General features: G+C 47.5%; 2 protein-coding genes across 4 annotated transcripts in view; both read left to right on the forward strand.

Annotated features, from left to right (window-relative positions):
- LOC138102714 (arrestin domain-containing protein 3-like) overlaps positions 1-19871 on the forward strand; it is a 52742-nt gene extending 32871 nt beyond the window's left edge. Inside the window, exon 9 of one of the 2 annotated variants that reach the window (XR_011147490.1) lies at positions 19480-19533. Coding sequence is in view for 1 of the 2 variants with exons in the window: in XM_069000466.1 (XP_068856567.1) it covers positions 19480-19830 (351 nt within the window). In the remaining variant the exon portion in view is untranslated. Of the gene's footprint in view, positions 1-19479 lie in introns of both variants that reach the window. The other variant, XM_069000466.1, reaches the window with a different exon arrangement.
- The window catches only part of LOC138102742 (uncharacterized), a 679200-nt gene that overhangs the window by 444206 nt on the left and 208183 nt on the right, over positions 1-26811 (forward strand). The window lies entirely within an intron of this gene.

The following is a 26811-nucleotide window of genomic DNA, read 5'->3' on the forward strand; positions in this document are numbered from 1 at the left end:
AGTATTACTTCTTGTAGTAATGCTTTGGTTACTTCTCGAGCCTTAGTGGTTCGAGTAGGAAAAGTTTCTGGCCATCCTGAAAAAGTATCTGTCATCACTAGCAAATATCGATACCCCCCTTTTCTCGGAAGTTCCGTAAAATCAATTTGCCACTGCTGTCCAGGCCCATGGCCCCTCCCAATTTGACCCATTTTTAGTTTGGTGGTATTTTTGGGATTAGTCTGGAGGCAAAGGTTACACTGTCTAGTTACCTGCACAACAGTTTCGTATAAATTTCTAGTGATAATTTTCCCAATTAAGTAGTTATATAAGGCATTTGTTCCCCAATGCGTTTTCTGGTGGTCCTCCCTTACTAGTGACCATAGCAAATGGGAGGGAATAACCAATTTTCCTTCTGCAGTGATAGCCCATCCCTCTTGGTTAAATGTTCCCCCTTCATCTTTAATCAATTTCTTGTCCTTTATGTTATATGTTGGCTTACCCTCTAGGGAAAGTTGTCCATCTGCGATCAAGGCTCCAGTTGTCGTTACTTCACCTTTTGCTGCTTCTTTTGCCTCTCTGTCCGCCAGTTCATTTCCTTCTTCCAATTCTGAGCTCACCTTTTGATGTGCCCTTATGTGCATGATTGCTACCTTCTCAGCTGGACTGCTTCCAACAGCTGCATTATTTCTTGTGCATGTTTGATGTTCTTTCCATGCGAATTTAACAGTCCTCTTTCTTTCCAAATGGCCCTGTGTGCGTGTACAACCCCAAATGCATACCTTGAGTCTGTATAGATGTTTATTTTCTTTCCTTTTGCTATCTCTAAGGCACAGGTTAGGGCGATTATTTCAGCCTTTTGCACAGAGGTGTTTGTTGGCAGGGGTCCGGATTCTGTCACCTCCCGGCAGGTGGTAATGGCATACCCAGCATGTCGTTCTCCACTGATGACATAACTGCTCCCATTGGTAAACCAGGTCTCTGCATCATCTAAAGGGGTCCTGGCGGCTGGAGTAGGTGGCTTCGATAGTCTCCAGGCAGTCATGGCGTACTGGTTCCCCTTGATTCCCACTGAGAAAAGAAGCTGGGTTGACAATGTTAGTTACCACTATTTCTACATCATCTTGTTCCACCATGATGGCTTGATATTTCAGGAACCTTTGTGGGGAGAGCCAGTGCCCGCCTTTCACTTCCAGCACCGTGGACACCATGTGGGATACCAGCACAGCCATTTTCTGACCCAAGGTGAATTTGCGTGCTTCCTGGATGTTTAGCACAACTGCTGCAACAGCTCTGAGGCACCCAGGCCATCCTTTGGCTGCTGCATCTAGCTGCTTAGAGAAATAAGCAACTGCCCATCAGTATGGGCCCAGGTCCTGTGCTACTATTCCCAAGGCAATCCCTTGTTTCTCATGGGAAAATAGAAAGAATGGTTTACTCATGTCTGGAATTCGTAGAGCTGGAGCTGACATGAGGGCATTCTTTAGCTGATTGAAGGCCCGCATGGCCTCCTTCGTCCACTGGAGATGTCTGCTTTCTTTTGTAATGAGCTTGTATAGCGGTTTCACGAGCAGCCCATAATTGTAAATCCACAATCTGCACCATCCTGTCATCCCCAGAAAAGTCCTTAACTCTTTTACTGTCTGGGGTTTCAGGATTTGGCATATCGCTTCTTTGCAATCTCACCCCAAAGTTCATTGCCTGTCACTTCATAGCCCAATGTCTTGGGGTGACTTTATGATGTGTATCCCATGTCACTACCCTATGCCCAGAAATTAACTTTGTGCCTTTCTATGCCTCTAAACTGAGCCTGAGAGGGGGAAGGAAAAACTTGAGCAAAACTTTTTCAAAGCAGTTTGCAGCTTGTTCAAGGTCACACAGAGATAGCAACTTTTCCCCAGCTGTGGCAGGGGAGGGAGGAAGCACCCGGCTTGCTGTTTCCCAAGTCAGTTTTTTTGGCCAGTTTGTTCAGCTTCTTTTTCTCCAGAGAGAGACTGAGAGTTGAATATTTTTTTCCTTCCCTGGAATTTCGGATTTTCTCCCTTTTCTGCTGGACTGCTTCAATATTAGAACACATCGGGAGGACTTTCCACCGAGCTCAGAGGGCCTGGCCCTGGGCCAAGCCCCAGCTCCGAGGAGACCAAAGGGAGGACTCTGACACTTTCCCAAGTTTTTTCTCCACAGCGAGACATTTTATTATTTAGCATTATTTTCCTTTTCCGGTGTGTTTGTTAAATAAATAGTTTTTATCTCTTTCACTTTCCTCTGAGGAAAGTTTATTTTCCCCGAACCTGGTGGGGAAGGGGTGGTTGTGCCTTCTCTCAGAGGATATATTTCTAAATTTGGCCAAACCGGTACACCCAGGTAGATCACTTTCTGTTTCACCACCTGAGCCTTTTCCTTAGATACCCTGTACCCTTGGAGTCCCAGAAAGTTTAAGAGGCTTACCATCCAAGCTACGCAAGCTTCCTCTGTTCGGGTAGCTATTAAAAGGTCATCCATGTACTGCAATAGCTTCCCTTCTCCTGGTGGGGCTTCCCAGGACTCTACATCTTTTGCAAGTTGTTCTCCAAACAAGGTGGGACTGTTCTTAAATCCCTGAGGCAACACCGTCCATGTGAGCTGGGTTTTGCCCCCACTCTTAGGGCTTTCCCATTCGAATACAAAAATTTTCTGGCTGACTTCATGGAGAGGGAGGCAAAAGAAGGCATCCTTTAAATCTAAAACGGTAAACCAAGTTAGCTCTGGCGTTAAGCATGTTAATAGAGTGTAAGGATTCACTACCACAGGATAGAGATCTTCAGTTATCTTGTTAACAGCCCGTAAATCCTGTACCACCCAGTACGATCCATCTGGTTCACGGACAGGCAAGATAGGAGTGTTAAAATCAGACTGGCACTCTTTTAACAGTCCTAACTGTAAGAATTTTTCAATTACTGGGCTAATTCCTTCTCTGTCTTCTCTTTTGAGGGGGTATTGTTTAATTCTAACTGGTTGCTTTCCTTCTTTGAGTTTGATCTGTATTGGGGTTGCATTTTTGGCTCTCCCAGGTACAGCTGTGGCCCAGACTCCTGGGAACACTTGACTCATTATCTCTTCTTTAATTTCCTCTGCAGAGCCTTTAGTTGTTAATATTAGGCTCAGTATTTCCACATATTGTTGGTCATTTACCTCCAGAATAATTTCCCCATTCCTAAAAGTAATGGTTGCTTGTAATTGTTCCAATAGATCTCTTCCTAAAAGTGCTTTTGAAGAATTGGGTAAATATAAAAACTTGTGAATACCCCATTGTTTCTCAATTTTATATTTCAATGGCTTGCAAAAATAAGCTTTTTCAGGTTGACTAGTTGCTCCCTTTACCACAATGTAGTCATCCCCCACAGGCATTAAAGCTTTATTTAAAACTGAATATGCTGCCCCTGTATGGACCAAAAATTCTATTTCTTTTTCCTTTTCCCCTAGCTTCATTATAACCAGTGGATCTGCTAGGGTAGAATCCCCCGGTCCTCTTCAATCTTCTTTCACACGTGCAACCACCCTCCCTCTTCCTCGGTTTCCTCTGTTCTGGCGGTCTTCTTGTCTTCTTTCTGGGCACTCATTTTTCCAATGACCGAACTTTCTGCAAATCACGCATGGGTCTTTACCTAGCCGGGGTGGGCCCTGTCTGGGACGTCCTTGTCTGGGGGGTCCCTGTCTAGGTTTTTCCCTATTTCCTTCCCTTACTACTGCTACTAATTTCTTCATCCCTTGCTTGTAACTTTTTTCTCGATTACTGAATACCCTCCAAGCTGCATCTAATAGAGTTTCCAGGTTCCTCCCCTCTGGCCCCTGAAGTTTTTGCAATTTACGTCTGATATCTCCTGTGGATTGTCCTATAAAGCTGTTGTACTGTTGGCATTGTAAAAAGGAGAAAGGGCCCGGCTCCGGCGGGGGGAGGAAGTTGCAGACCAGCCAATATGGTTGATAAGAGCAAAACTCCATTTATTAGCAATCCAGAGGCACTTATATAGTATACCAGCTTGTTAACCCTTAAGTGGCTTAAAACTTATCAAAGTGCATTTCTACTTCTACCTAATTGGACTTACATTGGCAAGATTCTAGTAGTTATGTTATGATTAAAAGAATTCAAAGTTTACCTCCCCCTCTCCAGGTCTTATCTGAACAGCTGCAAGTCTTCAAACTCCCTCTTTGTTCCCAGCCCTGGTTTTTTTTTCTTTCACACGGAGATTTTCTCATGGAAAGTTTTTCTCACACACAGGCCTTTTGCTTACAGGCCTATTGCTTTTATTGATCCCATAATTCTATCAATGATCCATGCCCCTGATCCTCTAACCATTCTTCAACATTGTACCCCTTTTTTTTCTTCAAGCAACACTTGATTGGTCACAGCTGTAGTGACTTTGTATATCATCCTCTGCAAGCATTGGAATAGGCAAGGCAGGCACACTATTATTAATAATATTACTAATCCTACAGTAATCAAATGCTGCATGAGTGAGACTAGCCATGGTCTTAATCCAAGTGACTCTAACCATCCTTCTAAGCTGAGACCGTTTTCTTTTTGCAATTGTGTGTTTAATCGATGTAACTCACTTATCTGCTTGTGAATCAATTGGGAATGATCGGACAAATTCATACAGCACATTCCATCAAAATCTTCGCAACCATGTCCATGAGCTAACAACAGAAAGTCAATTGCAGCTCGGTTTTGCAAGGTAGTATGTCTCACTGAATCCACATCTACCAAGAGCTCAGATAATGCTTTTGAAGGGGCATTAGTTTGCTTAGCAAGCCAGCAGCCTAGCTTGTTTAATATGCCAAGAGCTCTGGCAGATGCGACTCCAGGGGCTAAAAAGGATGCACTTATTATGGCTGCGGGGGACCAAAATTTTACATTATCTCTGCATTCAGCTGTAAACTGATGAGCCATACGCCTTACCCGATGATGTCGGGTCATTTGCAATATCATTGATGTATTTGGCATTAGCAAAGACAACCTGCCAATTGTACATGGTCCACCTCTTAAGCGAGAAGGAATCCCTGCCCATGCTCGATCACTGCAGATTAAAAAGCAACCATATGGCAAAGTTAGAGGAGAGTTAGTAGATACGGACAGCTTTGTAGCAGTGTAATTGCACCACAGGGAACTATTGCGATACATAGGTAGACTGGAGTTTACATTAGTGGGAGGCATCTTGCAGCTTTCCTGCCTGCATGTCTTACTTGTCCAATTAAACATAACACAGGCATCTGCTTTTACAGACCCTAGCAACTCCAGCTCTTGCGGTTCAGCAGGGGCAATAGGTAAGTAGGGTACCCATCGATCCCAATTGTTGACTGTGATAGATGGATTAGTCACATTACAGGTCGGGGCACGGGTCAGACACGGCCAAACATCTATTGGCAACCCTACTAAACAAGTGGAGAACGGGTTCCCAGGGGAAGAAAGAGATAGGCAGATAGTACTTTGGTTGGTTAGGTTAGCCAGAGTAACCCAGATATTTGTTTTGGGATGCACTGGGACCCATGCTTGGGAGCTAGGTATTAAGCAAGCATTAGCAACTATGAGGGGGATGGAGAATCCTCGTGTGGCCTGTGAAGATTGTGAAGAGTGCCTATGCCAGGCTATACAGAAGCAGTGAGACGCTTTTAGAGACTTGTGGCGAAGAAAGCCTTTGTGTGCAGGCCAAAATAACTTATCCTTAAAAAGATTAATAACCCCATGTGATGGCCCATGGTTTGCAGTGTGAAGGAACTGTGAGATTTTTTATGGGAGAGATGTTTTACAGCACAGCAGATTGATTGTTTCTGGGCGGGTCTGCTGTTGGTGGCAGTTTGGGAACCACGTGTAACTGAAGAAAACCCTTTTTTTCCTTAAGCATAAGAGAGAGACTTTTCAAGAACTGGAACACTGACTAACATCCCATGTTCTGTTACCCTTTGTGCGAGTTGGGTAAAAGGAGAGAAGTGCTGGAAAAGGGGGGGGGGGGGGGGGGGGGGGAGGAATTTGCTTCAATTTTTTTTTTGTTATTTACTCTTTATTTTTAATTCTATTAGTAATAAAACCCTTTCATTGTACTGCAACTGTTTAAGGTTTGTGACTGCTCTGCTTTTCTCCTAATTCTTATCTCACAGAAGGACAATAAGTAAGTAATGAATATTTTGAACCAAAACCACTACACTTAATTGGTGTTTCTGCCTAGTTTTGAACTCAACCCGCTACAACTGCGCACCAGTGTCAACCAAGGCATCGTATTTTTGTGGTTCTGATGTACCAGGCCTGTAGATACAAAAATGCTGTTAGCAAGGATTTTCTTGCTATTTTCTAAGTCTGTGAGAGACTTTTCTCTCTCACAGAAGAGGTAGCAGGGAATGTAAACAACCCAGACACCTGCAACCTTGAAAAGTCTTGTTTATGGTATAGTAGAAAAATATTTTGACAATGGATGTTTTAGGATTTTAGCCAATCACCCCCAAGGGGTGGCTGGTCCTTTGTCCAATTAGACTATGAAGAAAAAGTCTGTAAAAGAGTTTGTAAAATAATGAAATAAATCAATCTTGCTGCACAACTCCTGCCTGCTGGATCTTCTCCTCCTCCTCGTCCCTATGGCTGCGGGACATGGTGATATACCCTAGGGCCCAGGCCTGCGGTAATATTTGGTGCTGCCCAACGTGATCTGCACTCTCTGACGTGTCCTGCTGCTGCGAGCCAAGCGGAATTCCTCTAGAGGTACACTGCTCCCCTTTGCTCCCTGGGACCGGGAGGTCCGACAGAACTGAGAAATGGCGAACAGCGGCTCACAAATCGAAGCTGCGGTGCAGGTCTGGAAAGGTGTGTTTAGTATAATGCATACCTCCATTCCTGAAAACTCAGTTCGGGAATTATTAGACTGGGCTGCTTTAAAAGGGATTTCCATGGACAGAGATAGTGCCCTGGACTTTGCCTTATGGCAGGAACTCGGATGCGCTGTCCGACAGGAGCTCCCGACTGGGAACCCAACAGCGTTAGAATTATACAAAACCTGGCGTTCGTTATTTATTCTGCTGACAGACCTTGACTGTGATAGCAGGGCTGGATCGCCTATCTCGGTGATGAGTGACGGAGGAATGTCCGAAGGGGGCCCCGTTGACTGGGTTTGCGGGACAAATGATAATGGATTCAGAAAATCCCCCCCGGCTCCACAAGCAGAGCCTGCGCCGGCTCACCCTGCACAATCGCAGGATTCCACAGCCCCCAGGAACCCCGCGCAGCCAGAGGCGGGGGGGTCGGGGCAGCGAGAGGGTGCACAGCCTGCCTTGCCGTTCGGCTGGACGACGGCCACGGTTTATCCAGGGTCGCAAATCAGTGGTTTGCCGACTTGGATGCCCAGAGCGGTTCCTAGCTCGCTTCCGTATGGACCTGGATCTAACTTCTTAGCCGGCGTACCGCCGGGTGTGCCTGCCCCGGGACTCCCTGGGTGTGGTCCGCTGCCCTCCCTGGCGCTGGACTGTTCTGTGCAGTCGCAGAACCGAGCCATCGACCTTTTAATGCGGCATCTGCCCTTGCTGACAGAGTTACCGAACTTATCCCGAAGGATGGAGGAACTCCTCAGCCTTCTAGAACGGCAGATGCCTGAGCCCGCGCCGGCCGCGCCCGCGCCGCCAGCACAGCCAGCACCGCCCGCACTGCCAGCACAGCCCGCACTGCCCGCGCCCCCCCTGCCATCTGCAGGAGATGCGGCTCCAAACCAGGAAGCGGCGCGGCCGGCGGTGAACCTGGAAGCGGCGCAGCCACGGGAAAACCTGGAAGCGGCGGCGGCTGCGGAGACACAGCCAGAGACGGCGACTGCGGAGCAGCGGGCAGGGGCGGCAGCGCCCGGCACGACCCCCGAGAACGGGCCAGCAGCGGCAGCGCCGGGCGTGGCTGGGGAGCGCAAAACAGCAGCGGAAGCGGCGACCGCGCCGAACGCAGCTGCTGTGCCAGAGGCGGCGGCGCCGAGAGCAGCTGCAATCTGTCCTGTCTGTTCTGCCTCTAGCGAACTTAGCCAAAGTGCCCCTTCACGTACATTTCTGTTCACTCCCAGCACCCCAAAGTTGCCTTCGCCTGATGATTCCTCATCAGGCAGTGAGGCAGATGAGGTGCTGGCCCTGGGTCGTCAGGCGGCTGTAGCCGCGCGGCGAAGAAAAAGGCTGCGCCGGTCTCGCCCCTGGACCTTTCAGGACTGCACAGTAACAGTGCGTCTGACGCATTATAATAGATTCTTAGAGTCTCTTAAGATGGGAGCATTGGAGGAGGGTGACTGGAGGTTGTTAGAAGTCCTTGGACTGCCAAATGGATCTGAGGATTCTGGAGGTAACCGGGGAGCTGTTACACTCCATCCACAGGCTGTGCCAGAAGTTCAGGATGGTAGTGCTTCCCCTAAAGGGGAGATCCAAGCTTTCCCAGTGTATAAGGCTCTCCCAGATTCAGGGGAGCATGACAAGCATGAGGTAATTGCTTGGAAGGTTGCCCAGGACCTCCAATCCAAGGTGGCACAATATGGACTAGGTTCTGCTGAGGTTATGCAGATAATAAGGGTGATAAATACAGATTTGCTTTCTCCATTTGATATCAGACACTTAGGTCAAATTCTATTTCAACCTGTACAATTTACAGTTTTTGAGAAAACCTGGAGAAAGCTGGCCGGCAAGACTGCATTAGCAAATATGCAGCTCCCTGCTGCTGATCCTAGACAGACAGCAGGAGTGGATGCTTTGATGGGGACTGGTCCCTTCTCTGATCCCAGTCTACAGGGTAACTTGCCCTCTAGCATCCTGCAGCAAGCTCAACAGGTCGGCATGGCTGCCCTGTTGAAAACCATAGAGTTGTCTGCGCCCAGAAAGCGATATACTGAAATAGTTCAAGGCAAATCAGAGTCATTCCTCTCCTTTGTAGAGAAAGTCGCTGCTTCTCTTGAGAAGCAGGTTGAGGATGACGGGTTAAGACAGATGTTGTTAAGGCAGTTAGTGAGAGATAACGCAAATGAGGAGTGCAGAAAAATCATAGATGCCTTACCAGGGGACCCTGAGGTAACAGACATGGTCAAGGCCTGTGCTAAGGTGGGATCTGGGAACCAGAAAAGGTCTGCTTTGGCTGCTTTCCTGCAGCCTGTTCACGCATCTCTTGGTCGTTAACCAAAGCCACCAAAACAGGTGAAGAAACGGAAGCGGCCTAAGCCAAACCAAAAAGAGACCACACCGATCCCCCAGTGCAAGAGGTGTGGCAGGCCAGGCCATTGTACGGGCTACTGTAGATCCCGGACTCATGCCGATGGTCGGCCTTTGTCGGGAAACTTCCGCCGGGGTGCAAGGAGGGGGAATTGCTCTCTGATGCAGTCGCTCCCCCAGAGAGTGGCACAGGTACAGGCACAGGCCTACCCAGCAACCCTAGAGACAGCACCCAGGGATCAGACGGCACCCACACATCAGACGGGTTTGACGTCCACACCGCAGCTGCAGTCGTCTTAGACTCTAGCGGTATTTATAAGGTTCCCTTGGATGCATATGGACCCTTAGCCCAGGGATCCAGTGCGAGGCTGGTGGGAAAACCTGATGTTGCCCATCAAGGAATCTTAGTGCACTCAGGAGTTATTGACGCTGACTTTAAAGGTCAGATTTGCGCTATGGTCTCCATGCAAAAACCCCCTGTAACTATTCCTGAAAAGACCTGCCTTGCTAAATTAGTGCCTTTTAAGTCTTGTGTCCCCAGGGTAGAACAAACTCAGGAAGATAACGGCAATGGATCTACGGGACTTCCACAGGCCTTCTGGACTGCAGACATCTCTGACCAAAGGCCACAGATGACATGTACCCTGGTCCTGCCGAACGCCCATCCACCCCGGATTCAGCTTCGAGGTTTGATTGATACGAGTGCTGATGTGACTATCATCTTCTCTGCATGGCCTCCCTCATGGCCTTTAGCCCCGGTGTGTGGATGGTATCTTTTCAGCTTTATACCGGCTAGCACTTGTATTTCAATGCCTTAGAAAGCCTCGAGCAACCCAGAGAGGCAGCACAGGCGATCTAGCACTTTAATAGCTCTAAAAGTGATACCTGTATCAGCTGCAGAGCAAATACCATCAGCAGAAGCAAAGAGGGAGAAATATAGCTCCCTGCCCGCTCAATTCCCTGCAGTTAGAAGCCTTAAAAAAAGGAGAGAGACAACTACAGATGTTCACAGGAAAAGCTGAGCTGAGAGAGGGCGGAGCCTCCCCTCGACTATCCTTTATTCGGAGAAGGGGGAAGGGGAGGACTGGGGGCAGACCCGGGGTGACCGGCCAATCAGACACTGCTGAAGAGTTTGAGTTACATTTGGTTTTGCCTGCGCTTCGAACAAAGGATCTCGAGCATGTGGCAGGAGCACGTGTCTCTGGGAGGGGGAGGGGAAGCTCAAAACAGGCAGCAACAATTCCCTATTGTTTTTCTTTAAAGCTGGGTTGTAACTCTTAGTAACTTAAAGTGCATAGAACAGTAACAAAACAACAGTGCAAAACATAATTGGAATCTATCGTCCCTACAACTCGATAGTACCTAGGATGCCTTTAAACTAGTTCCCCAGTCAAAACTCAGGGGTTAGTCAGGACATCTATGGTATGGAGTATCAGGACGAAGACTTACAGAGTACAGTGCAAACCCTGAGTGCAAAGCAGTGCAACTTAAGGGATTAACATCAAAATCTGCAGTAGGGGGTTTACATGAGGGTGCAAAATTTGGATCCTTTTTACGGCGTCTCTTCCAGGAGGCAGTTTTAACCTCTTTAACTTTTGAGGAAGTGACATAAGGTTTTACCCATTTCCCTGGGATCCATCTCAGTCCTTGAGGGGTAGATACACTGGCATACCCACGTCCCCAAGTTACAAGTTTGTATGGTCCTTGGATTTTTTGAGTCTCTGGGTCCCGGATCAGGACTTCTGGATTTTCCTTCAGTTTCTGTCTCCCGGTGTTCTGGAAATGACAATAGATGGGAGGGTTTGGATCCTCAAAGGTGCCATTCAGGAAGTTTATGGTAAACAGTGCTTTGCTGAGTCTGAGGACAGGTGAGTTGAGTTTGGTGGTCCCTGATTGTTGTAGCAGCATTCGCTTGAGGGTTTGATGGGCACGTTCAACAATGCCTTGTCCAGTTGGGGAGTGAGGAATACCTGTAACATGTCGAAATCCCCACTGCTGACGGAAGTTTTTAAACTCCTGGGAGGTGTAGGCAGGTCCATTATCAGTTTTTATCTCCTCAGGTATACCAAGCACAGCAAAAGCTTGGACAAGATGTTTTTCAACGTTCTTAGCTTTTTCACCTGCATGTGCAGAGGCATACATAGCACCAGAGAAGGTATCAATAGAAACATGAACGTATTTTAATCTCCCAAATTCAGGGAAATGTGTGACGTCCATCTGCCACACTTCACCGCTATTAATGCCTCTGGGGTTGACTCCCATGCCCAGTGACGGAAGCTGTAGCTTCTGGCAGTTGGGACATGTTGCCACTATTGCTTTTTCCTGCATCTGCGACAGATGGAACATGCGGATAAGAGCAGGAATATTCTGATGGTACAGGGCATGGCTCAGTTTTGCCTGTTCAAAAACTTGGGGGAGCTTTGGTAAGTCGGCTAATAGAACTATGTCTGCTGGCATAGCCAGAGCATCAGCTCTATGATTACCTTCTGCAATAAATCCTGGCAGGTTTGTATGTGACCTCACATGCATGACAAAATAGGGATGCTCTCTGTGGGAAACCAGATAAATTAGCTTTGAGAGCAAATCATAATTTTTTTTGTTTGAGATTTCTTTTAGGAGAGCATGCTCAGCTCTAACAGTTACTCCAGCTACATATGCTGAGTCTGTGACCAAATTAAAGGGTTCTTTGAACCTCTCAAATGCTCTAACGACAGCTGCTAATTCAGCTACTTGTGGTGATCCTTGGATTACCTTGATGTCAGATTCCCACTTTTGCGTCTTTGAATTTTTCCATGTGACCACAGACTTCTTACTTTTCCCTGAGGCATCAGTAAAAACGGTAATTGCATCGAGGGGTTTTCTGCTTTGAATCTCTCGAGGGATGAAAGAGAATGGCAGATTAAACATGTCATGTTTTGGGTAATGATTGGAGATTTGGCCTGAGTAACTATCTAATGCAAATTGTAAATTTATATTATTTTGGAGTAGGTGATCTAATGCGTCTGTTGTTACCGGTAAGTAGATGTATGCAAAGTCACATCCTGCCAGGGTGCAGAGCCTTGCTCTACCCTTCATGATAATTTCTGCTATTAGTTCTTGTGGCTGTGTGATGGTTTTAGGAGGTTGGAGTGGAAGGAAAACCCATTCAATTATGATGAGGTGGTCCTTCTGCTCTTTGTCCCACTGAAATATGAGGCCGTGAAAGTGTGGTGCCTTCCCTAGAATGACAAGCTTAAAGGGTAGGGAGGGCTGATATCTGTGTGCTTGTCTGGTGGAAATGAGCTCTTGTATCTTTCTGAGAGACTGCCTTGCCTCTTCTGTCAGGGATCTGGGGGATGCTGGACCGCCTTCCCCTCGCAACAGGTTTGCAATAGGAGCTACATCCTCTGTGGTGAGTCCTAACCAGGGTTTTAAATAGGTCAGTGTCCCACAGATCTGTTGCACTTCCTCTAATGTTTTCGGGTTATTATTAATGGTGACGGGGTGATAGAGGTTTCTGTGATTTTGAGTCTGAGGTATTTCCAAGGGCTTGTTCTCTGCATTTTTTCTGGTTGTAATTCAAAGCCCTTGGCCTCTAGGGCCTCAATCACCATGTTAAGTGTCTGCTCAAGATACTGATTATTGGGAACACACACCAGCACATCATCCATGTAATGTAGGATGATGGCTTTCTCTGCTTTGGCACGGATGGGAGATAGAATTTTAGCAATATATTCTTGGCAGAGAGTTGGGGAATTTTTCATACCTTAGGGAAGCACAAGCCAATGGTAATGTTCCATGGGGGTTTTATGATTAAGAGAGGGTACAGAAAATGCAAATCGAGGGGCGTCTGCAGGATGGAGTGGAATATGAAAGAAGCAATCTTTAATGTCAAGAACAGCTAAATGCCAATGTTGTGGGAGCATTGAAGGTGATGGCATACCTGGTTGAAGGGGTCCCATGTCTTCAATAACTTTATTAACTTCTCTAAGATCTTGGAGTAGCCTGTATTTGTTCTTTCCTGGTTTTTTTATTACAAACACGGGTGTGTTCCATGGGCTGTTAGTTGGAACTATATTTCCTTTAGCCAATTGTTCAGCTACTAATGTTTTGAGTGCCTCTAAGTTTTCTTTTTTTAGAGACCACTGTTTAACTTGCACGGGTTCATCTGTTTTCCAAGTTAATTTTTGTGGATGGCACTCTGCTCCAGTGGCCGCAAGGGAAAATTTTTATATCTAGGGGTGATATCAATTTTTGTTCCCCACTGAGACATGGCATCCCTTCCCCACAGTGTGAATTTGGTGTCCAGGACATACGGACGAAGAGTTGCTATTTGTCCTTCAGGACCTTCAATTTGGGTGGTGTGTTTGGATTGCTTTGCAATTTGGGTACCTCCAATCCCTCGTATGATACCCTGAGATTGTAGCTCCCTTTGCTCAGGCCACTTATCAAATGGAATGACAGACACATCGGCACCTGTGTCTATCATTCCCATGATACTGATTTTATGTGATTTGTGACGGAGCTTACATTCTATTATAGGTTTGTCATTTCCCAAAACCTCAGTCCAACAGATGGCTGGGATATGACCATCTGTGGGCAGGTATTTGGGCAGTGGAATGGCCTGTGCAATGACTTGACCCTTTTGCATAAAGTACGGCGGATATATACATTGTACAATTAGGTTAGAACACCCATTCTGATCCACTTTCATGAGTGTGGGTGTAACCTCTATCCCAGCAGGTGTTTCCTGAGTGTCCCCAATAACAAAAAGGTATGTAAAGTCTTGCATGTGGTCCACATTCTGGAATGAAATGGGTATTACAGTCTGTTTGTTGTTGTTGAAATGGTGTGTTTCAGCACAGGTTACCTTAAACCTGAGTCCAGAAGTCCAAGTTGCTTTGTCTGCAGCCCTATTTTTGTCTGAACGCGGAGCTGTTAGGACGCGTTGGGTCGCTAGTTTCGCTGCTGTTGACCTGGGGAAACAGTCTTTGGAGAGTTTTTATCAGCAGTTATAATCGCTCTGCAATTGCGAGCTACATGTCCCTTTTTCTGACAACGATAGCATATAAGGTTACCACGCGATTGAGTTTCTCTTGTACCCGTAACATTCTCTACAACTTCCCCAACCATCCCCACTTTTTTCAAAAAGGGAGCAGCTGTGTTCAGCTGCACCTTCTTTGTACAGACTTCGAGGATGGATTCAACAGTAGGAGGAGGATGAAGAGGGAGAGTGAGGATGACCTGTTTGCAAGCATCATTCGTATTTACTTGGAGAAGTTTGAGTAGGAGCGCTTGTTGGAGGTCAGGATTAGGGACCTGGGAAGAGACAGCTTCGCACAAACGGTTATAAAAGTGAATAATATTTTCATTTGGCAATTGCTTGATGGTGGTATAATGAGAGTTAGGAGTTTGAGATGGTAATAATGTTAAGGCCTTTTCAGCAGCACGTGTGATTTCAGTAAGAACTGGACGAGGGATAAGCATTGCTTGTTTTTGAGGATTTGCCATATTATTGTCACCAGATAAAAGGTCTAATGTGATATAATTATTCTCAAGGTCCAGGTAATTATCTGGAGTTTGCCACAAAATTTTCAATAAATCAGATAAAATTATTTTCCATTGCTTTTTCCACATCATAAAATCACCAGGTGTGAGAAGAGTTTGCATCAATGTAATTAAATCATGAGGTACCAGTAAGTGAGTTGCAGAAGTAGCACTTAAAAGGCTCTTAAAATAATTACTATGCATTCCAAACTCCTTAATGGCCTTGCACAAATCTTTAATATTAGAATAAGGTAAGGGTTTCCAGTCAGGGTTTGCTACATTGCTAGTAGGAGAGAGTGTAGTAGAAGCAGTTGGAGTTACTTTCTGGTAGCTATAGGTTCCTGGATTTAGAAAGGTATTCACAGGATTGTGGGAACCGGGGGCAGGACAATGGGAAGCAGGGGCGGGGAGTGGAGGCGGGGACACCGCCGGAGGAGGGGAGGGGTTGGGGGCGGGGTTGTGGGAGGCAGGGGCGGTACTTGAGCCATGGGCGGGCACAGAGGGAGGGGTGAAACACGACGCTATGGGGAGGCGGGGTCAGGTTGTGACGCGGGAGTGGATGGGGACAAGAAGGGATTTGTGGGGTGGGGGAGAAAGGGAGTGTGGGAGGTGTAGTTTGGAGAGGAAGGAACATCGCGGCCGCCATTATTGGAGACAAACAAATTCGGAGAAAAGGGGTTGGGGGGAGGGGTTTTTCCCCGGGCTGCGAGCATATGACAATGGCTGTCCCTGGGAACAAAGAGATCAGGGGAGAAGGGGTTTTTACGCGCGCTTGAAACATGAGGGCTAGAAACTGGGGACAAGGGAGTGGAGAAAAGGGGTTGGGAAGGTCCTGGGACGGGCTCCGGATTCCCGTCCGAGGCAGGGTGCTGAGGAAACACGGGTGAGCCAGGAGGACGATAGCTCTCCTGTGCTAAAAAGCAGTCTGCTCTAGCTGTGTTTACCAGCGTAGGGGAAGAGGGGTCCGGGACAAAGGGGTTGGAAGAGGGTATAAGGGAATTAACAGGGGTTTCTTGCAGAGGCTTTTCATGTACTGCCTTTTTCTCAGGCAAAGTATAACTTAGTAACAGGAGAGGAAAGAATTTTGAAACTGTTTCATCTCCTGCACGCCTAAGAGAGGAAAGTTTTCTCCCCACCTTATCCCAAAATTCAGCAGATCTTATGTCTTCGGAGGTAAGATTAGGAAAGTACTGAAAAAGCCATTGTACAAAAGATTGAATTAGATTTTTAGGGTATTTATGCCCAGTTAAGGAAAGGTAGCTTTGAACTTTGTGGTATATTTCTCTATGGTGTGCAGAAACTTCAGATCCCATTATGAATGCAACACCACAAACCTCAACCCAACTCGCCCAAAAGGAGGAAAAAAAGAGAAAGTTTGCACCAGCACCAGCTTAAGACAGGAGCCCCTAAACCAGCAGGGATACTCACCAGAAATCTGGATTTTACCACAGGAAAGCAGGTCCGGAGAAAAAAAACATGCGAGAAGGGTCTTCTGCTTTCCAGCCGTTCCCTCGCCACGTGGTGTGGGGGAGGTACAGGCTGAGCCTCTGGGCTCACTGTTACGCAAAAAGTAACAGCTCGCTACACAGAGCTGGCACAGCACGACGTGCAGAGCTAACTCCAGCAGATACACAGCTTCCGGGACACCCTGAAAGTCTCTCAGAACCGGAGTTCAGAGATAGCACGTTGAGCGCCAAATGTGGATGGTATCTTTTCAGCTTTATACCGGCTAGCGCTTGTATTTCAATGCCTTAGAAAGCCTCGAGCAACCCAGAGAGGCAGCACAGGCGATCTAGCACTTTAATAGCTCTAAAATCGGTACCTGTATCAGCTGCAGAGCAAATACCATCAGCAGAAGCAAAGAGGGAGAAATATAGCTCCCTGCCCGCTCAATTCCCTGCAGTTAGAAGCCTTAAAAAAGGAGAGAGACAACTACAGATGTTCACAGGAAAAGCTGAGCTGAGAGAGGGCGGAGCCTCCCCTCCACTATCCTTTATTCGGAGAAGGGGGAAGGGGAGGACTGGGGGCGGACCCGGGGTGACCGGCCAATCAGACACTGCTGAAGAGTTTGAGTTACATTTGGTTTTGCCTGCGCTTCGAACAAAGGATCTCGAGCATGTGGCAGGAGCACGTGTCTCTGGGAGGGGGAGGGGAAGCTCAGAACAGGCAGCAACACCGCTGGGATCGGCCATCGCAGGATTAGGAGGATCCACACAGAGCTATTTAAGCGAACGGCCTGTGGTGGTAAAGGATTCAGAGGGACACCCAGCTATGATTAGGCCTTATGTTGCTACCACTTCCCATAATCTTTGGGGACGGGATGTGTTGGCAGCTTGGGGTGTACGGATTGGGACAAATTTTTAGCAGGGGTCACTGTGTGTAAGGGCGCACAGTATCCTACAATGCCTTTGCGGTGGCTGACTAAAACACCAGTCTTTGAGCCGCAGTGGCCCCTACCAAAAGAGAAGTTAGACGCCCTTCATCAGCTAGTTCAGAAACAATTACAACAGGGGCACCTTGAACCTTCTACTAGCCCCTGGAACACTCCTGTTTTCGTAATTAAGAAGAAATCAGGGAAATGGAGATTATTGCAGGACCTCCGGAAAGTTAATGCAGTTATGGAAGGTATGGGGGCATTGCAGCCTGGCATGCCCTCTCCCACCATGATTCCTACGGGGTGGGACATCCTGATCATTGATTTAAAGGATTGTTTTTTCACAATTCCTTTGCATCCTGATGACAAACCGAAATTTGCCTTTACTGTGCCTGCCATTAACAATGCTGAACCTGCTAAGAGATACCAATGGAAGGTCCTCCCTCAAGGGATGAGGAACAGCCCAATTATCTGTCAGTGGTATGTCGCCCAAGCTTTAGCCAGAGTTTGCAAGCAGTTTCCTGATGCACGCTGCTACCATTGCATGGATGATATCCTGGTGGCAGCGTCCACTCGGGACGAGCTGCTGAGAATACAGCCACAGCTGCTCGCTGCTCTGCATGCCTATGGATTAGAGGTAGCTCCGGAGAAAGTTCAACAGCATCCTCCTTGGAAATATTTAGGAGTGAGAATATTGGACCAAACTATCCAACGCCAAGAGGTGCAATTCCCAGATTCAATTAAAACCTTGAATGATGCCCAGAAGCTGTTGGGTGTCATCAATTGGTTATGACCTTATTTAGGTCTAACCGCTAAGCAACTTTCCCCGCTTTTTAATACATTAAAAGGGGATCCTGGTCTGAATTCACCTCGGGAGTTGACTCTGGAGGCGCGACAAGTGCTGCAAGAGGTCCAAAGGGATGTTTCTACTCGTCAGGTTTATCGAGTGGATCCCTCCATTGCTATCACTGTTTTCATTACTATTCCAGACCTCCATCCTACAGGTATCATTGGCCAGTGGAATGCTCAATGGCCTGATCCTTTGCATATCCTAGAATGGGTCTTTTTGCCTCATCAGCCAAAAAGGACTGTGACCACAGTGTTTGAATTGGTCGCTTCTCTGATAATCAAATGCCGTCAACGGTGTTTGCAACTGATGGCTGCAGATCCTGCAGTAATTGTCATTCCGATCTCAAAGGAATACTTTGAGTGGAACCTCATCCATAGTGCTCCTTTGCAAAGCGCGCTGCAAAACTTCTCAGGGCAGATCACTTACCATCTGCCCAGCCATAAATTACTGCGGTTGGCAAAATTGACTGTACTTTCCTTGCGGCCGAGAAATAGCCGAGTGCCGGTGCAAGGACCCACCGTCTTTACGGATGGTTGAGGGAAAACTGGGAAAGCCATTGTTACCTCGAAGAAGGGGTCGGAATGGCAGGTGCTGGAGGAACACGAGTCAGGCTCTGCTCAGTTAGTTGAATTAAGGGCTGTTACCATGGCTTTTCAGCGATTCTCACAGGAACCTTTGAATTTGGTTACTGACTCTGCTTATGTAGCAGATATCACCCAACGCTTAGATTGTTCCCTTCTGAAGGAGGTGAACAATGCGGCTCTGTTTTCTCTGTTGCAAACCTTGTGGTCTGCAATTCAAGCTCGAGTGCATCCGTATTACATTCTGCACATTCGAAGCCACACCAATTTACCAGGGTTTCTAACGGAAGGCAATGCCAGGGCTGACATGCTGGCCAACCCTGCATGGGTAGGGCCTCAGCCTGACAAAATTTCACAAGCCAAGGCATCGCACGGTTTCTTCCATCAAAGTGCACATACCCTGCAGAAGCAGTTTCATTTAACGCCAACCAAGGCGCGACATTGTCAGCGCTTGTGCTGACTGTCATGGACTCACTGCGCCTTTGCCAGCAGGGGTAAACCCCAGAGGGCTAAAAACCTTGCAGATTTGGCAAACGGATGTAACTCACATCCCAGAATTTGGTCGGCTAAAATATGTGCACGTGTCTATTGACACTTTCTCCTCGGCTATGTGGGCTACTGCTCACACTGGAGAGAAGGGCCGTGATGTCATTGCCCATTGGAAATTGGCTTTCTCAGTCCTGGGCATGCCAGCTTCTGTGAAAACCGATAATGGTCCTGCCTACGCCTCGGAGAAGACGCGGCAGTTTTTACACCTATGGGGTGTAGACCATACCTTTGGTATCCCACATTCTCCTACTGGCCAAGCCATTGTTGAACGCGCTCATGGTACCTTGAAGCGTGTTTTGGGCAAGCAGAAAAGGGGAATGCATGGAGAAACCCCACAGAGCCGACTAGCAAAAGCTTTGTATACAATTAATCACCTTGCAGTACCACAAAATTCAAATAATCCTGTTATTCTGAATCATTTTCTCTCATTTCAGTCTGCAGGTGAGACACAACTGCTCCGGGCAAAAGTCTGGGTGTGGAATTTACTCACTAACCAGTGGGAAGGCCCACATGAGCTTATCGTTTGGGGTCGTGGGTATGCTTGCGTTTCCACAGATACTGGGATACGGTGGCTACCTTCAAAATGCGTTCGCCCTGACCTACGGCACCAGAGGCAGAACAGGCAACCTCCAAATGATGATCAGAGCACCAACCATCCAAATGGCGACCAGAATGTAGATCATCAGCCTAATGACTCTTCCGATGATGACCAGGATGTCAACCATCAGGCAGATGGTCCTTCTGCAAGCAGAGACTGGGATGGCCCTTCCACAAGCAGAGACTGAACTTTAAATTTCTTGTTATGGAGTCAGATAGTTAAAGCCTTAAGGACATATTTAGAATTAATAACTGATGTAGATTTCTATTTAGGATTAATAGTAGAGTTGTTATCTTATCAAACAAAAAGGGGGAATTGTAGATACAAAAATGCTGCTAGCAAGGATTTTCTTGCTATTTTCTAAGTCCATGAGAGACTTTTCTCTCTCACAGAAGAGGTAGCAGGGAATGTAAACAACCCAGACACCTGCAACCTTGAAAAGTCTTGCTTATGGTATAGTAGAAAAATATTTTGACAATGGATGTTTTAGGATTTTAGCCAATCACCCCCAAGGGGTGGCTGGTCCTTTGTCCAATTAGACTATGATGAAAAAGTCTATAAAAGACTTTGTAAAATAATGAAATAAATCAATCTTGCTGCACAACTCCTGCCTGCTGGATCTTCTCCTCCTCCTCCTCCCTATGGCTGCGGGACATGGTGCTATACCGTAGGAACCAGGCCTGCGGTAATACAGGCCAACGAATCCACACAGTCCAAAAAACACGGTTTTCCCTGACCTCTACCTGGCTTGAGGCAGAGCCCCTCTATGACCAGTCATCCTTCTTTCCCTGGGCCTGCATCTTAGAGGTTCCTTCAAGGGGATCGAACATGTCATCTTCTTTTCCATCATTTCCAGCAGTTCGTCTATGGGCAACTGGAGCTACTTCCTTTTTGGTAGAACTTCCTTTCTGAGACTTGCTCTCCTTCAATTCACACACTTGTGCTGCCAGAGCAGAAGTGGGTTGTCCTTCCCACCTCCTCATGTTTTCCCCACTATCATACAGGAAATATCACAGCTTACTTTGTGGGTTGTACCTTTTCTCTTTCTCTGGGGAACGTTTGGTAGCAGAATCTCTGATCTGTACTGCCGAGATTTGGAGAAGGCACTCTTTCATCTAGTTCTTGAGTTCCTGGTGATTCTTCTCCATCTTATCTTCCAATTTCTGCATATGTGTTTCCACAGCTGCAATTCTTGCATGTCTTGGGCCATGCACAGAATCTGCATATGCTCGGAGCTTCGTCGCCATATCCTGCACAGCCTCATTCGCACCGTAGTCCGGTTTCATTATTGCTAAAGCAGAAGCGTATTCTGGTGGCCCAAGCTGTATGAGTTTTCGCCACATGAATGGATTAACTCGGGGTCGGTCTGGACTCTTCAATCCTGGGTCATCTGTGAAGACAATCTCTACCACCGCTAGTTCTCTCAGGTGTTGGATCCCTTGTTCTATGGTCTTTCACTGGGTTTGCTGCATATAGAGATCATCTCCACACAGATATCTATCCCTCGTGCCATTCAAGACCCGTCTCCAGAGACTGGAAGACAGCCCTCCTTATTATCGCTTGGTCAATAGCTGGATCACGTGACAAGGATCCCAAATGCCTCGCTTCAGCACCATCCAGCATTACATCATCACCTGCAGCATCCCAAATACGGACCATCCAACTTATTATGGATTCATCAGACCTTCGGGTGTAATCCTTTCTTAGGCTGTGAAGGTCCTTTATTGACATGGACTCAGTAATGGTTTCTGTGCCTGAGTCCGTTGGTGACTTTGAAGTTCCTTCCCCTGCATTATCCTCATCTTTCACTGGGCGATCAGTTTTGGTTGTGTGCTTTTTTCTTGTGACAGGAGCCACTGTCAGTGGCTTAGACTCTCCATTTGGTTTGGGCTTGCTGTCTGGTTTGGGTGCAGTCTGAATGACTGGGGTATCTGCAGGCTTTGCTGATTTATCTTCCTGCCCCTCTACCTTTACCTGCTGCAGTGTGCGATAGGCATATGCCAAAGCCCAACATATTGCAGTGAGCCCTTTCTCATTAGATTTGTCATTGCATTTCTCTTTCAGATATTTCCCCACCTCAGCTGGTTTCTAAATTTGTTCAGGGCAAGAATTCCAAACTATTGGGTCAGAGAATTTCTTCTGGGTTTGGCCCATATCCTCCCATTCCCCACACCACTCAGGATTTTTCACTTCTGGATCAGGTGTCTCATCAGTCACCCTGGAAATCTGAGCTCTTATTCTAGACAAGCTGCAAACCACATAGAGAAGCATACCAGATTAAATACCAGGAGGGTGGTCCCTTTAACATCCAGGGGAAACTGAACATTCTCAAAAGATACTGTATCACATTTAAAGGGAAAGGAGATGAAAGGCTGGGAAACCCTGTCTCCTCTGCCTCCAACAAACTGGGTGCAATTACTAATAAACCCCCAAAACAGGCTACTGAAACTAGGACTGGGATTAGGATGGAGAAACCACATATCATGTACACTTTGAACATCTGCCTGTACCTCTGTTAACGCCTTATAAATCATTATCACAGAGCACAGCAAAATAGAAATCCTGATTCGTGCCCCTGCTCGGTAAAATTACGTGTCAGGGACAAGATCAGAGCAAGTTGTGGATAGGCAAATAGGCCTAGGCACCAGAAAGGCCTGAATACCTCAAACACGCTTAAGGACCAGAAAGACATGAGTACTTCAACCGAGAAAGACATTATGTACTCAACCAACATGGTGACTATTTTACCCCAACATAGAATAAGTAAATTCAATCCAAAATATAATTAGTACAGGTTTTTCACTTTCTTTGAGGCACGCATTCAGGCGCCACGCATTATTTGTGGCGGTTTGGACAAATTTGGAGATATATCCTCTGAGAGAAGGCAGGTCACAACCATCCCTCCCCCCACCAGATTCGGGGAAAAAAGAAATTTTCCTCAGAGGAAAGTGAAAGAGATAAACCTATTTATTTAACAACCACACAGGAAAACCATAATAATGCTAAATAATAAAACCTCTCACTGTGGCGAGAAAACCTGGGAAAATTTCAGAGTCCTTCTGTAGGTAGCCTCTCCCCTCATCCTCAGAGCGGGGACAGGGTGGGCCCTCCTCTGGGGCCTTGATGAAAAAAAATCCTCCTGATGTGTTCTGATGCTGAAACAGTCCAGAAAAGAAGAAGGGAAAAAATCGAACTCCCAGGAAATCAAAGTTCAACTCTCCGGAGGGAAAAAACCCCAAAAAACTGGCTGAAAAAAGAAAGCAGAGTGCTTCTCCACTCTCTCACTGTCGCAGAACGCAGACGAGTGTGTGTGTCCTTGAAAAAAAAAATGCTTTTAAAAGTTTTACTCAGTTTTTTTCTCCCCCCTCTCAGGCTCAGTTTAAAGGCACAGAAAGGCACAAATTAGTTTCTGGGCATAGAGTGGCGATAGGGGATACACATCATAAAATCACCCCAAGACACTGTGTTTACTTTTCTACTTTCTATTTTTTTCCCTCTTTTTCCCTTTATAATTCAAAGAAGGTAACAATCTTCTCTTAATCCCTTCACTGTTGTGGTGGGTTGACTCCGGCCAGCAGCCAAACACCCACCCTACTTCTCACTCACTCCCCTCTCCTGGTGGATGAAAGAAGTTGAAGGAGGGCAAAAAGATTAATGGATCGAGTTAAAGACAATTTAATATGTAAAGCAAAAGCTGCCTGGGTGTTCCGGTTTGGTCAAATTTAGAGATATATCCTCTGAGAGAAGGCACAACCACTCCTACCCCCACCAGGTTCAGGAAAAAAGAAATTTTCCTCGAAGGAAAGTGAAAGAGATAAAAGCTATTTATTTAACAAACACATGGGAAAAAGATAATAATGCTAAATAATAAAATCTTTTGCTGTGTAGATACAAAAATGCTGCTAGCAAGGATTTTCTTGCTATTTTCTAAGTCCGTGAGAGACTTTTCTCTCTCACAGAAGAGGTAGCAGAGTTATGTAAACAACCCAGACACCTGCAACCTTGAAAAGTCTTGCTTATGGTATAGTAGAAAAATATTTTGACAATGGATGTTTTAGGATTTTAGCCAATCACCCCCGAGGGGTGGCTGATCCTTTGTCCAATTAGACTATGAAGAAAAAAGTCTATAAAAGAGTTTAAAAATAATTAAATAAATCAATCTTGCTGCACAATTCCTGCCTGCTGGATTTTCTCCTCCTCCTCGTCCCTATGGCTGTGGGACACGGTGCTATACCCTAGGGCCCAGGCCTGCGGTAATATTTGGTGCTGCCCAACGTGATCTGCACTCTCTGACGTGTCCTGCTGCTGTGATCCAAGCCAAATTCCTCTAGAAGTACGCTGTTCCCCTTCCCCCCCCCCCCCGGGACCGGGAGGTCCAACGTGACTGAGAAATGGGAAACAGCGGCTCACAAATCGACGCTGTGGTACTGGTCTGGAAAGGTGTTTTTAGTATAATGCATACCTCCATTCCTGAAAACTCAGTTCGGGAATTATTAGACTGGGCTGCCTTAAAAGGGATTTCCATGGACAGAGATACTGCCCTGGACTTTGCCTTATGGCAGGAACTTGGCTGTGCTGTCCGACACGAGCTCCCGTCTGGGGAGCCAGCAGTGTAAGAATTATATCAAACCTGGCGTTCGTTATTTATTCTGCTGACCGACCTTGACTGTGGCAGCAGAGCTGGCTTGTCTGTTTCGGTGATGAGTGACGGAGGAATGTCCTAGGGGGACTCCGCTGACCGGGCTTCCGGGGCAAATGATTGTGGATTCAGAAAACCCCCCCCGCTCCACAGGCAGAGCCTGCACCGCCTCACCCTGCACAATCACAGGACTCCCATGCCGGCAGAGGCGGGGGGGTCGGAGCAGCGGGAGGGCCCACAGCCTGCCTTACCGCTCAGCTCAGCTGTGGCCATGGCTTATCCAGGGCCTCAAATTAGCGGCTTAGCGAATTGTACCCCCAGAGCGGCTCCTAACCCGGTTGTGTATGCACCAACAGAGCCAAAATCGCCTGGATCTAACTTCTTAGCTGGCGTAGCGCCAGGCATACCTGCACCAAGACTGCCTGGGTGTGGTCCGCTGTAATTCTTGGCTCTGGACTGTTCTGCGCAGTCGCAGAACAGAGCCATCGACCTTTTAATACAGCATCTGCCTTTGCTGACAGAGTTACGAAACATATCCCGAAGGATGGAGGACCTGTTGAGCTTGCTACTGCTGCGGATGCCAGAGCCACCCTGCCATGCGGGGAGCGCCGGGCCTGCACCGCCAGCACTGCCCGCGCCGTCCCCTGGAGCCGCGGCTCCAAACCAGGAAGCGGCGCGGCCAGCGGTGAACCTGGAAGTAGCGCTGCCGCGGGAAAACCCGGGAGCAGCAGCGGCTGCGGAGCGGTGGCCGGGGGGGGCGGCGCCGAACGCGGCCGGGGAGCGAGAAATAGCAGCGGCGCCAGCGGCTCAGAACGTGGCCGCGGAGCAAGGGCCAGCGCCTGCGCCAGGCATGGCCGTTGCCCCAGAGACGGTGGCAGCAGCTCTAGTACCGGTTTGGTTGGGACCGGCCGAGACAGCATCCTGTAAAGAAGCTGCTGCTCAAACTGCAGCGCAGCCAACTGCAGTCTGTGCTGTCTGTTCTGGCTCTAGCGAACTTAGCCAAAGTGCCCTTCTCCGTCCATCTCTGTTCACTCCCAGCGTCTCTGAGTTGCCTTTGCCTGATGACTCATCGTCAGGCAGTGAGGCAGATGAGGTTCGGGTCCCCGGCCGTCAGGCAGCTGTAGCTGCGCGGTGAAGGAAAAGGCTGCGCCAGTCTCGCCCCTGGACCTTTCAGGACTGCATGGTAACAGTGCATCCAACCCACTACAATCGCTTAGAGTCAGTTAAGATGCGAGCGTTGGAGGAGGCTGACTGGAGGTTATTGGAAACACTTGGAATGCCAAATAGATCCGAGGATTCTGGGCGTAACTGGGAAGCTGTTAAACTTCATCCACAGGCTGTGCCAGAAGATCAGGATGGTAGTGACTCCCCAAAAGGGGAGATCCAAGCTTTCCCAGTGTATAAGGCTCTCCCAAATTCAGGGGAGCATGATAAGCCTGAGGTAATTGCTTGGAAAGTTGCCCAGGAACTGCAATCCAAGGTGGCACAATATGGGCTAGGTTCTGCTGAGGTTATGTAGATAATAAGGGTGATAAATACAGATTTGCTTTCTCCATTTGATATCAGACACTTAGGTCAAATTCTGTTTCAACCTGTACAATTTACAGTTTTTGAGAAAACCTGGAGAAAGCTGGCCGACAAGGCTGCATTAGGGAATATGCAGCTCCCTGCTGCTGATCCTAGACGGACAGCAGGAGTGGATGCTTTGATGGGGACTGGTCCCTTCTCTGATCCCAGTCTACAGGGTAACTTGTCCTCTAGCATCCTGCAGCAAGCTCAGCAGGTCGGCATGGCTGCCCTGTTGAAAACCATAGAGTTGTCTGTGCCCAGAAAGCGATATACTGAAATAGTTCAAGGGAAATCAGAGTCATTCGTCTCCTTTGTAGAGAAAGTCGCTGCTTCTCTCAAGAAGCAGGTTGAGGATGACAGCTTAAGACAGATGTTGTTAAGGCAGTTAGTAAGAGATAACGCAAACAAGGAGTGCAGAAAAATCATAGATGCCTTACCAGGGGACCCTGAGGTAACAGACATGGTCGAAGTCTGCGCTAAGTTGGGATCCGGGAACCAGAAAAGGTCTGCTTTGGCTGCGTTCCTGCAGCCTGTTCACACATCTTCTGGTCGTGAACCAAAGCAACCAAAACAGGTGAAGAAACGGAAGCGGCCTAAGCCAAGCCAAAAAGAGACCACACCGATCCCCCAGTGCAAGAGGTCTGGCAGGCCAGGGCATTGCTCGGACTATTGTAGATCCCAGACTCATGCCGATGGTCGGCCTTTGTCGGGAAACTTCCGCCGGGGTGCAAGGAGGGGGAATTGCTCTCCGATGCAGTCACTCCCCCAGAGAGTGGCACAGGTACAGGCACAGGCCTACCCAGCCACCCTAGAGACAGCACCCAGGGATCAGACGGTGTTGACATCCACACCGCAGCCGCAGTCATCTTAGACTCTAGTGGTATTTATAAGGTACCCTTGGACTCATATGGACCCTTAGCCCAGGGATCCAGTGCAATGCTGGTGGGAAAACCTGACGTT

This window comes from Aphelocoma coerulescens, assembly GCF_041296385.1.
Source record: "Aphelocoma coerulescens isolate FSJ_1873_10779 chromosome W unlocalized genomic scaffold, UR_Acoe_1.0 ChrW_unloc_scaf_1, whole genome shotgun sequence".
Taxonomy (NCBI): Eukaryota; Metazoa; Chordata; class Aves; order Passeriformes; family Corvidae; genus Aphelocoma; species Aphelocoma coerulescens.